An 11,410-nucleotide genomic window follows, 5' to 3' on the forward strand; every position below is an offset into this window, starting at 1 on the left:
GGGAGCGTGAACGGGATAGGTGTCTAATGGAACAAGGGCTTTCAACACCATTTGGGAGGCTTCCTAAGTGGAGCTGAGAATCTGACTCTGGAGGAGGTGCTTTAACAGGGAAGGGTAGACTGGAGGCCTGGGGGGCAGGCTGGGGACTGGGGTACAGGCTGGCCTCTTTGCTTTGCTTACCACCCCTTCCTGTGGACACAGGTGATAGATGCCAGCTCAGGTCAAGGAGGCCAGGCTGTCGCCAACATCCCAGTGAAGGTGTCGGCCAAAGCCGTGTACAGCAAGTACAGCATTGAGCCTGCCTCACCCATCAACTTCGGAGCCATGATCAAGGGCACCAAGAAGAGCCAGATTGTCATGCTGGAGAACAAAGGCATGCTCAACTTCAAATTCTGCATCCGCCAAGCACCCGAGGATGCATCTGCATCAGAAAGCAAAAGGTACGAGAAGCCCTGACCACCCTTCCTGTCCGAGGAGGCACCACCCCACGGCTGCTCTGTGGCAGGCAGCCAGGGCTGTTGTGCATTTGCATCCCTGGCTTGGGGAGAGGGAGCAAAAAAACACCTCAGTATCCCCATGTGTGGTATGAAGCTGGTGATAGAGCTGTTCAGTCCAGCAATGGGAGCTGCTGGCTGCTCTCTGGGAGCCATCAGGAGCACAATGGCTTTCCTCTGTGAGGAGGAAGGCCAGCTTTGGCCTCAGAGAAAGAAAGGTAGGGGAGCTCAGATGACAGATACCTCTGCTTTCTCCTCTCAGTTCAAAGGAAGGGGAATCAGCTACAAAGCTCTCAACAGCAAGGACATCAAGCTTCTTGACACAGGTGGGTGACTCCTGCTCCCCAGCAGTGCTGCTGCAGGGGATGGGAGAAGATGCTGCTGTGCCCAGGCTGGGGGGTCATTGCCACAGGGTGGGATGTGGTCTGCAAGACCAGTATCTGCTCAGTCCCACTGACAGTCCTGTACTCTGGCTGTGACCTGGAGTTGTGAGGTCAACAGAGGGGAGCAGCTCCTATGTTTGGTAGCTGCTAGCCAGCATAGGTCTGTGAACACTTCAGAAGGAAGAACATCCCCCACTGAACTCCCAGTCCACAGAGCTCAGACAACATTGCTTTTTCTTCTTTGCAGTCCACTACCTCTCTCCCATCATTTCTTACAGATATTTCTGTTCTCCTCTGTTTCCTCTGGAGATTGAAGGATCACAGCTACCACCTTAATTCTTTACACTCAAACTCCTTTCTCTCTGCCCCTTGGGACAGATTTGTAGCTCCTCTTGGCTTGTTGCTCTCAGTCTGGGGCTGCCTTTGGGCCATGGAGTCATCCTTCCCTGCCCTGGGACTGGGTGCTTGGGCCCAGCTGGAGGCCAAGGCAGGACATACTCTTTGCTGGGGTGCTCAAGGCACAGCTATTAGCCATCAGGCTCTCCTGGAACTTTTTCTGCAGAGTCACCTCAGTCTTGGCATGTTCACGGTGTCCCCCTGCTCCGGCTCCATCGGTCCGTGGGGCCAGCAGAAGATCACAGTGGAATGCCTCGCAGGGCAGGAGGGGAGATGTGAGGAGCAGCTCTACATTGACATCCCGGGCAGAGACCCCAAGGACAATCCCCTCGGCATTCCCTTCACCCTGATTGCCGAGTCCTGCCTCCCAGGTACCACTGCCCACAGTGCCCTTGGTCACACCTGCTGCTGATCAGCACCTCAACTTGCTGCTTGGATAGAGAGGCACGCTAGCCCTGGTGCCCCACCTTAAAGTCCTCAGAGATTCCAGCCCTCTTCAAGTCCACCAGTGGACTCATCCCTCCCAGGCTGAGAGGGATGCATGGAAGGATAAAAAGAAAGCAGTGCTCTCTAAGACTGAGGTTGACTGAGCTCCATCCTCACAGCCAGCTCCCCCACCCAAGGCCAGGTTTAGCAGTCACCCGGGCAGAAAGGGCTTGTCAAGGCTTCTGAGAGGCCAGCAGGGTCCAGATAAACTCATCAGAGAGGCTTCTCCATGCTCATCCCTCTGATGTGTCCACAGGACTTGCTGAGGATGTGATGTTAATCTTCGAGGCGTACCCGATCTGCAGCAGCACCGACCTCGACCGCAAGCTGCAGTCGGTGAAAGGCACGGGCCTGTTTGTCAGAGATGAGAACAGATTCATCTTCAACAAGGTTCTGGTTGGCCAAGAGGTTGAAGCTCATTTCAGTATCTACAGTTCAAGCAGCCTGCCATGTGACGTGGTCCTCTCCATCAAACCCCTGCCTGGAGAGGTAAGAACAGGAGGCCAAGGTGGTGGTTGCCCTCTAAGGGCTGTGTGAGAGCCTGTTTTGTTCTCCAGATGCATTGCTGCCTGTGGCCCAGACTAGGCTAGCTCAGAGCAGGTCAAATTGCTGGGGAGAGCAGCAGAGCCAGGGAACAGCTGTGTGGAATTCTGCATGTCTTGGGCAAGGTTTTGGCTCAGACCTCTGGGTCTTCAGTGGGAGAAGTGAATCCTTCTGAAGCTCTCCTGGAAGCACACGCAGAGAGGGGCTGTTATGAACTGACACGTCAGGGCTCAAAGCAGAGCATTTCCTCAGGCTCCCTGGCTTTTCCTTCTCTTTGAAGGCCAGTTCTGGGTTATTTGCAGAGTCTTCCATGCAGTGCCCATCTCCCATATAGGCTGGGGCAGCCTCCTGCACTCAAACACCCAATGCTTTTAGCACAAGGTCAGCATTCCCTGGGAGGATGGGAGCCTGCCCAGGGAAGCAGGAAGGAAGACAGTGTCTCGGCTCTTCTCACTAGTGCATTTATGTATAAAACTGTGTCATGTTGAAAGGTGTTTTCTCCTAACACTGCTCTCTGGATTCCCCCAAGGAACAAATCCCTATCAACAACATTTTCAAGCTGTATCCAGTCAAGATGTCTGTTCCCGGCTCATCCTGTGCCATTGCTACGGTGACCTTCACCCCGCCAGACGAGCAGAACTACAACTGCACTTTCAAGGCTTCCCTTGTCATCCCAAAAGGGTAACTGACCCTATGAAATATTGGGGAGGCCTCACTGATAGCTGTCTCTCCCCTGGGAAGGCACAGGCCTCTTGTTAGCTCCAATGCTTTCAGTAGCCTTAGGCAGAGTACTTGGCATGAGATCATCTGGGAGGCAGTAACTCTTAGAGCAGAAAAATGAGGCTGATGGTTTATCCTGTATGAGGAACTACAAAGACAGGCTAATATTAGGTAGCCAGCTGAAGATACTGAGATGTGCTGCAGCTGAGCTGGGGTTTTCCAAGGACAAAACTTGGATGAAGCAGTTTCTGTACCAGCAAGTCAGCAGTCACAGTTTCCTCTTTGTTTCTGTAAAATTAGGTGATCCTCTGTCATTCCCTGGCATTCATTAAGCTCTTTTATGTGAGTGATTGGAGCTGGTATGAAAGAGGAGTCTGGCTCCTCTGCCCTGAGACCTGTGTACTGGGGCTTTGGCCTGCCCTTCCTCAACCCTTTAGTGGCTGAATTGGAACAAGAGAAGTCCAATTGCTAATAAGCACTTGCTTTTTTACTGTTCTTGGAAATGATCTTTACTGATGGTGACAATGATGTGGTTTTGCCTCTTTGCTTTTGTACTGCTTTCATGCTGTGCTTTTGCTTGTTGCATAAGTCTCATCTCACTGCATCCAGGGGATTTGCCATATCTCATCTGGTGCCTCATTATTTACCTGCTGTACTGCATGATTCAATTAAGGGAAATTATTTTTAACTGTTATTGTGGAAGGCTCTGGCTCTTTGGAGAAGATTCCTCTTGTGAATGGCCCTGAGTGGATTGGGAAGAGGCTGGTGGGGGGCTGTGTTGTGGGGTACAGGAGCACCAGGCAGGGAAAACACTGTGACCCTTGCTGCTTCACCTGCCTAGTGAGAAACGGGTTAGTGCCACTGAAATTGTTTCTGCGCCTCTCCTGCAGCTCTGTGAAAATGAAACCCCAAACCCTGAGCTTCACCATCAGTGGGAAGGGGCACGAGGCACAGCTGGCAGTCGTGTGCCCCAGCGCGCGCAGCAAGAGGGGAGCAGCCGTGCTGCGCTTCAGGAGGCTCCGGGTGGGGAGATCCGAGGTGCTGCCCCTGGTCGTCCGTAACGATGGCATCATACCTCTCAAGGTGAGGAGGACCTGCTCAAGGAACGCTCTGGTTTGGGAACAAGCGCTTGTGGCACAGGGGAAGGGTCCCAAAAAACACAGCAGACCTGGGAAGAGGTGTCAGAAATTCTTTTGAAGCAAGTGACTGACATCTGTTCTCCAAGAAGGGAGTTCTTGGAAATTTTTCATCCAGTCTTTCTTCTTTAAGTTGAACACAAGAAAGGTGGTGGAGTATTCTATATATATATATATATATATATATATATATATATATATATAAATCTCAGGTCATCTTTTCTTCTCATGGACACGTGTGATTTCCCAGTTCCATTAGATTGTATTTGATCCCAGTTTACTACATTTTAAGTAGACTTAGATGTGGTTTAATTACATTCTGCTCATTACTTTCTGTCCTGTTTGGTTCTGTGTCAGCTCTATCCAGTTGCCTCTGAACGCCCTTTTTTCTTGTCTGGTTTGACTTTTGTGCTAAGTGCTGTTAGTAGTGGGAGAGGTGCTGGGCTGCCATGTGGGACCAGCAGCACTGTGGTGTCAGTCCCTGTGCCACCCTGTACTCACACCAGCATCACTGTTTTCTGGGTTCCCTTTTCTCAGTTCATGTTACGCCTGGAGCACGAGTATGGAGCATTTTTCTTGAAAGGCAGGGCCTCCACACTCGAGCTGTTCCACACTGAAGATGAGGACTCCGTCGGAAATGGTAAATTCATTAACCATGAAATGTGATCATGCAAAGAGGGAAAATGTGTGCCCTGCTCTTGGCTTCTCCAAGCAGCAGCCAGATGTTAGGCACAGTTTTGTTCCTTGGGCTCTCTGTCCCCCAAGATTTTCTTGGGGCCTTTTTGCAGGGTCTTCTCCTGGCAAGTTGTAGGAAGTTCTTCTGTTCTTCTAGATGTGGTGGGTTGAGTTGTGGGGGACTGTCACTATCTCAGTGGACCCTCTGAGGTATTTGCTGCGTGTAGGAAGGTACCAGCCTGAACAGACACAGCCCTTGAGCACACAGACAGCCAGCAGAAGCCAAAAGCACTCTTTGGCTGAGCTTTGCATATGGCTGGAGCTGGCTGGAAGAAGATGGAATGAGGGCTGGGCATCAGCCTGAGGTTAAGCTGCTTAAGTGGTGATGTGTCTGGAGGTGGCAGGCTTGTGAACATAGGAAGAGGGTCTGGAACCACTGGGGGTAGAACCTGTGCTTAGAAGGCAGCTGGTTTCAACCTCTTATTCCTCATCTATCCTATGGAAATATTTCCTCTCTACAGCTGTATCACTTAACTCTGATTTCCATTGCTGTGCAGAGAGCAAGCCCACAAAGCCTTTCTTCCTTCTGCATCGTGGGCAGTCGGCAGAGTTTGATGTCATTTTCAAACCCACCCTGGCTCAACGTCTGGAAGGGAAGATTCGTCTGTTGGTGGGGGACAACTGCTCTAACAAGATCCTAGTAGAACTGGTGGGTGAAGGCCACAAGGACAGATTCACCTTTATTGGACTAAAGGAAGATGCAGAGGAGAGGGATGCTAAGAGCAGTCTGGAGAAAGAAATCATTGATGGTAAGAGACGAGAGGCTGCCAAGGTGGAGCAAGGAAGAGGACAATGTCTGATCACGTGTGTCCTCTCTCTAGCCAGGCCTGGGCTGTCACCCACGGGACTTGGTGGCCTGTGGGGGTGGCAGCCATGCATGCAGAGCAGTGTGTGCTGTGCTGCATGTCACTGGCTTAGGGATATGTCAGGGTGTTTCCCTGGAAGTGGTGGGATGGGGAATTGCCAGGGGAACTCCCTCCAGAGGGAGAAAGGCTTGGAGCAAGGAAGCATTGAACATGCAGGTGTCTGTGCACGTGAGGGGGCAGGTGGAGCTCCCTGCATGCTGAGATCCCTTGCTCTCCTCCTTAACAGCTATCAGAGTGAATCACATGGATTTTGGGCACTGTCCTGTCGGGAAGCGCTGCCGCAGGACCTTCTCCATCACCAACCGCACCCGTCACCAGTTCATGCGCTTTGAGTGGGAGGCAGACGGCCCGTTCCAGATCTCCCCCAAGGTGAGCGTGGACTGCTCTGCCTTTCCCCACTGCTCAAGCCCTGCCCTGGTGTTCCCAGGAGCTGGCAGGGCATCCTCACATACCACTGATAGCCCATTCCAGTGCCATGGAGGAGATGCAGCCCCTGGCTCAGCTGGGCCAAGGCTGTCAGCCTTGCGAAAAAGGCTCCAAGAGAGGTGGCACCTTCTGTTCATACTTTTGTCTATCAAACTTTAAATAAATCCACTCTGAGGTGCAGATTCCTGGCACAGCTGTTCACCACATCAGTCCCTTTTGCTGTCAGCCCTACCCTTGGTGGTGCTTCCAGGTTGGTCTTGACTCCCTGATTCTCCCTAGGTGGGACACGTCCGTCCTCACCGTTCCAAGGAGATCACAGTGACCTTGAAATCAAATGTCCCAGCCACCTTCAGGAGGCACCTTGTGAAATGTACGGTGACCAAGATCGACTTTGATCTGCCACAAAGGAAGGTTCCGGACTGGGACGACCGAAAGTGCATTGTCTCATGGAAGACTACCTCCAGGAAAGACCCAGGAGACAAATTCTATAAAATGGAGAAGGTGAGAAGCAAAATGGCAAAAAAAGCCAGCCCAGCTTTTACAAAAAGAACCACCATAGCACCATCACTGCTGGCTGTGCGGCTCCTGCTTCCTCTGACATTGGACAGCCGAGAGGTTCACCAGCAGTGCATTCCAGGGGAGAGGTGGATGCACAGAGACCGGATACACTCACACAAGAGGGGGAAGCCTTTTGACAAGAGACCTTAACCACACACAAACCATCAGTCTGTGCCACAGGCATGAGTGTTGCAGCCCATGTTGAATGGGGGACAATGTTTTATGATTTATCCCATTTTATGGTGTTAGGAATTTCTTAATCTCATTTGGTGCCTTTTTACTAACAAGGAGTTAAGTCTGCTGCACTCTGTCTCTTCTTTTGAAGTGGAGAGAAATCCACTTCTTCCACATATGCTGGTGAACTCCAAATTTTGTCTGCATGGATACCAGAGATTTCAGTTGTGGTCTCTGTATTGTGTGGGATATCTCATCATGGAGTAGCTCAGGCACTGTGTGACAGTATGGAGGAGTCCAGAGAAGGATCATCTCCAGAGTCTTGCTTTTATTGTCATTATTGCCACTCACACTCATCTTGGGTAAAGGTTCATTCTGAGTTTCTGGACCATTTTAAGGCTTCTAAACCATCCTCTTTTCTATCAGAACACCTGCAGTTGGAGACTTTCCTAGTGAGATCTTTCACACCCCAAAATGCCCATCCCCAGCTCCCAGCAGCGTGGCTGTTGCTCCACACAAGAAATCTGGAGAGCACTTTCCTCTAAGACAAGAAGGAAAAGGTGCTTTCTAGAACTCTTCAGTCTTGGGATTCTCCATCCACAGAGCTCCAGCAGGGGAACTTAAACCAAATTTTGAGACCTGCTGGATTTATAGGGGACCAGGAAAAGAGTCAGTCCCCCTACAAGGCTGAAGTACAGGGACTGGAACACAGCTATAGTCTCCATGGGGATATTAGTAGCTGTGGTAGCGACTGCTTGCATCAGTGGGTGGAAGCAACTACTGAGCAGAACAGTCCTAATTTTGTCATCTTTCCAGGGAAGTAAAAGTGAATGGTCCCTTCTAGTCCCTCTATGAGGCTGATCTTGGAGGCCAGAAGATTCCCTTCTCAGCCTGATCTTCTGGGCTCTGCTCAGCAATTCCTCCCTCCTCTGTCTGCAGGTGGTCGAGCCAGTCCCAGAACCGGATCACATTGTGGTGGAGGACAGCAGCCAGGAGGTCGAGGTGTACCTCAGTGCTGCTGTTGCCTACACCCAGCTGAAGATGAACACAATCGTGGTTCAGTTCAAGGACACCTTGCCCTTCCAGACAAGGACAGCCACGTGAGTGCTGGGGCACAGCTCCTCCTGTGCACAGGAGCTGCCTCTGCCCAGGGCTGGCCCAGTGCCTGCTTGCCAGAACTCTGCCCCAGCCCAAACCAGCACAGGCCCATTTATGTGCACACAAGGCCAAGCAGGTGGTGGTGGTCAGGAGAGCCTCAGTGCTGCCATACCTTTCTGCTGAGAGCAGCCATGGGTTTGCTCTCACTGCATGTCACCTGTCCTCATCTGCTCAAGAATAAGTTTGCAGTCAAACCAAGACTTAAGTCCAGAGTAAGCCCCTTAGCTTCCATGTCCTGGGCACCATGTTGGCCCTTTCCTCTTAAACATCCAGACTTGGAAATACTGTTTTGGGCCACCCAGGACAGCAGTCTGAGCATGGCAGGGTTGCCTGGGGAAGAAGATGCTCCTCAGCAGAATGTGATACCAGGAGTTCCTCAGGCAATGTTACTGTACTGTTTGTTTTATATTTATTGGACTTTTTTTTATTCCTCCTTCTTGCTTTTCAGTTTCAAAATGCACAACACAGGGAAGGTAGCCCTGGAATACTTCTGGGAGGAACCTGCAGATAGTAAACCAGTGAAGAAGCCATACTCAGTCACTCTGATGCGTAAGGGCATTTCACCCCATAACATGAATTGCTTTTTCATCCTTGTCCACGTGTCCACTTTCATCAGCATCTTCCCAGCTGCAGCTGGAGAGTTTTCTCCTTGTCCCTCTCTGCCTTTCAGCCTTTTCTGTTCTTGCTCTGCCACTTCTGCTCTGCAAAGGACTGAGCCAGGCTCTGGGGAGAGCCACGTGCTGGGTCAGGACTGGGAAGGGGGACATCAGGTCATCTCTTTGAGACTGGGAAAAACAGTGGTGTAAAGAGTGACCTGCCTTGCAGCCACTGTCTGTGTGCAGTTCCCCACTCCAGGGCAAATGCAAAGTCACCGTCTAAAAGCAACTCTCCTGCTTTGGCACAGGAATGTGTGCTGCAGGCAGAGACCCTGCTCCCAGACTCTCTGTTTCCTGCTGGAATGTAGTACTTGGCCAGAGATGCTCCAAGTGCATCCCAGCTCTCTTCCACCTACGTGCAGCAGGAAGCAGAGTTGCTGGGAACACAGGTCTTTGAAAGGTGTCCTCTTGCTTCCTGCAGGTCGGTTCCTCTCCAATAAAACTGTAAAGCATCGCAGAAAGCTGCTGCGTCGTTACTGGCGGAGGCTGGCCCGCCCTCCTAAAGTGCGGCGGCGGCGGCGGCTGCTGCGGCGGCCTCTCAGGAAGGAGGACTTTACCCAGTGGTGGTGCCAGCTGGTGCGGGTGGATCCCGACATACTGCTGGGTCCCCTGGAGCAGGAGGATTCCAAGCAGCAGCAGGGTTCCAAGCAGAAGCAGGGTTCCAAGCAGCAGCAGCAGCAGGGTTCCAAGCAGCAGCAGCAGCAGGATTCCAAGCAGCAGCAGCAGCAGGATTCCAAGCAGCAGCAGCAGCAGCAGCAGGAGGATTCCAAGCAGCAGCAGCAGCAGCAGCAGGATTCCAAGCAGCAGCAGCAGGATTCCAAGCAGCAGCAGCAGCAGCAGGATTCCAAGCAGCAGCAGCAGGATTCCAAGCAGCAGCAGCAGCAGCAGGATTCCAAGCAGCAGCAGCAGCAACAGGATTCCAAGCAGCAGCAGCCTTCTGAGCAGCCGCAGCTTTCTGAGAAGGAGCAGCTGGATTCCAAGCAGAAGAAGGGTTCCAAGAAGCAGAGCCGCTCCAAGGAACGGCACCTCTCTGAGCAGCAGCCCGAGCAGCAGCAGCCCGAGCAGCAGCAGCCCGAGCAGCAGGAGCCTGAGCAGCAGCAGCCCGAGCAGCAGCAGCCCGAGCAGCCGGTCCCTTCCAAGAAGCCGCGCCGCCCAAAGAAAAAGCTCCTCTCTCAGCAGCATTTGAGTGCCTCCCTGGAAATCTTCCCAGATTTCACCGATGAGCTGGCACTGTTCTCCATCGACCCCTACCGTGGCGTCCTTGCTCCTGGCCAGAAGCAGACCTTCCATGTGAAGTTCTCCCCAAAGACTGTGGGGAAGTTTAAGACCATCATGCGGTGCAGGTGGGAAACGTCTCCGCCAGCTCAGGCTACCGATGGGTGTCACTGAATCACAGGGTGGGACAGGGTGGAAGGGACCACAGTAGGTCATCTGGTCCCACTTCCCTGCTTAGGTGGGGTTGTCCCAGAGCACAGGGTAGTGTCCAGAGGGCTCTGGAATAATTCCAGTGAGGGACACTCCACACCCTCTCTGAGCAAGCTGTCACCTACACCGGAAAGAAGTTCTTCCTCTGGTTCAGGTGGAATTTCCTGTTCAGGTTCTGTCCATTGCCTCTTGTCCTATTGCTGGGCATCACCAAGCACAGCCTGGTTCATCCTCTAACACCCACCCTTCGGTCCCTCTGACTGGGATGGGGAGGTGGGCATGGAGTCAGGCAGCCCCAGAGAGGCAGCAGAAACACCCACAGGAGCACAGAAAGATCATCATCTGGCCTTGGTAGGGAGGCACTGGGAAAAGACGCTGTATGAAACCTTCAGCTCCTGGAGGGTTGTGAAATCTGGAACGAGAGACCTGGGGACCAGCCAGTCCCTAGCTCTGCTTCCTTTTGGGACAAGCAAGGCCTGCTTCTCTGCATGGAACCCCGTGTGCCGTAGTTGGTCCCCAGGCACTTAACTGGTCGTGTTCCTGCCCTTGCACCTCTGTGCAGTGAGTGCAGTTGTTTAATCTGCTGCTCACTGCTTGCACAGAGAGAGGATGCAACACTGTGTGCTCTGCAAGGAGACAGAACAGCAGCTGGCTGGAAATGCTCCTCTGGCTAATACCAGTCCCCTTCTTCCTAGGATTCCTAACCGGAAGCCAACTCAGAGGAGGGTGCGGTTGATTTTGAAAGGCAGAGCCCGGCAGAGGAAGAGTTTTGGTAAACCCAAACGCTCTGTGTTACGGCAGACAGAGGATGGCCCGAGGCCCAAGAAGCAGGTGCACTGGAAACTCCCACCTGAGTGACAGCATCTGTGTCAGCTGGAGCATCCAGCAGGAGCCAGCAACACCGGGTCTTCTGCTGCTGATGGTCTCCCACCCTTCACCGGAGACCTCTGCAGTAACCTTCCAAGCTCCAGTGAACACCTCTAACTTATCTTTTAGTTACCTAAGTGAATTAACTAACTGTTAATTAATTGTTAATTAAACAATTGGCAATAAATTGTTAATTGTCAGCTTGTCTTGGTTGGAAAGACAGGTGTCTGTGTAACCTCTCTGGAATGGAGAATGTGACCCTCTTCCCTCCAAATTAATATAACTGAAATTAAGGGGCTTTCAGGCAAAGATATGGGAAAAGGAGTAGCAGTTCTTTACTAGTATGTATAACAAGGCAAACAAAAACAACACTGGCAGCAACAACAA

At 52.1% G+C, this 11,410-nt stretch overlaps 1 protein-coding gene across 1 annotated transcript in view; it reads left to right on the forward strand.

Moving 5' to 3' along the window:
• The window catches only part of LOC132333008 (hydrocephalus-inducing protein-like), a 69,601-nt gene extending 58,475 nt beyond the window's left edge, over positions 1 to 11,126 (forward strand). Inside the window, exons 52-66 of the mRNA XM_059857735.1 lie at positions 202 to 440; positions 757 to 820; positions 1,440 to 1,644; positions 2,016 to 2,248; positions 2,832 to 2,983; positions 3,913 to 4,105; positions 4,696 to 4,798; positions 5,391 to 5,642; positions 5,986 to 6,128; positions 6,465 to 6,686; positions 7,857 to 8,017; positions 8,524 to 8,624; positions 9,153 to 9,307; positions 9,593 to 10,074; positions 10,852 to 11,126. Of these exons, the coding sequence (XP_059713718.1) occupies positions 202 to 440; positions 757 to 820; positions 1,440 to 1,644; positions 2,016 to 2,248; positions 2,832 to 2,983; positions 3,913 to 4,105; positions 4,696 to 4,798; positions 5,391 to 5,642; positions 5,986 to 6,128; positions 6,465 to 6,686; positions 7,857 to 8,017; positions 8,524 to 8,624; positions 9,153 to 9,307; positions 9,593 to 10,074; positions 10,852 to 11,014 (2,868 nt within the window). The 3' untranslated portion in view covers positions 11,015 to 11,126. The remainder of the gene's footprint in view (positions 1 to 201; positions 441 to 756; positions 821 to 1,439; positions 1,645 to 2,015; positions 2,249 to 2,831; positions 2,984 to 3,912; positions 4,106 to 4,695; positions 4,799 to 5,390; positions 5,643 to 5,985; positions 6,129 to 6,464; positions 6,687 to 7,856; positions 8,018 to 8,523; positions 8,625 to 9,152; positions 9,308 to 9,592; positions 10,075 to 10,851) is intronic.
• Positions 11,127 to 11,410: the final 284 nt, after the last annotated feature.

Source organism: Haemorhous mexicanus, chromosome 12 (genome assembly GCF_027477595.1).
Source record: "Haemorhous mexicanus isolate bHaeMex1 chromosome 12, bHaeMex1.pri, whole genome shotgun sequence".
NCBI classification, from domain to species: domain Eukaryota; kingdom Metazoa; phylum Chordata; class Aves; order Passeriformes; family Fringillidae; genus Haemorhous; species Haemorhous mexicanus.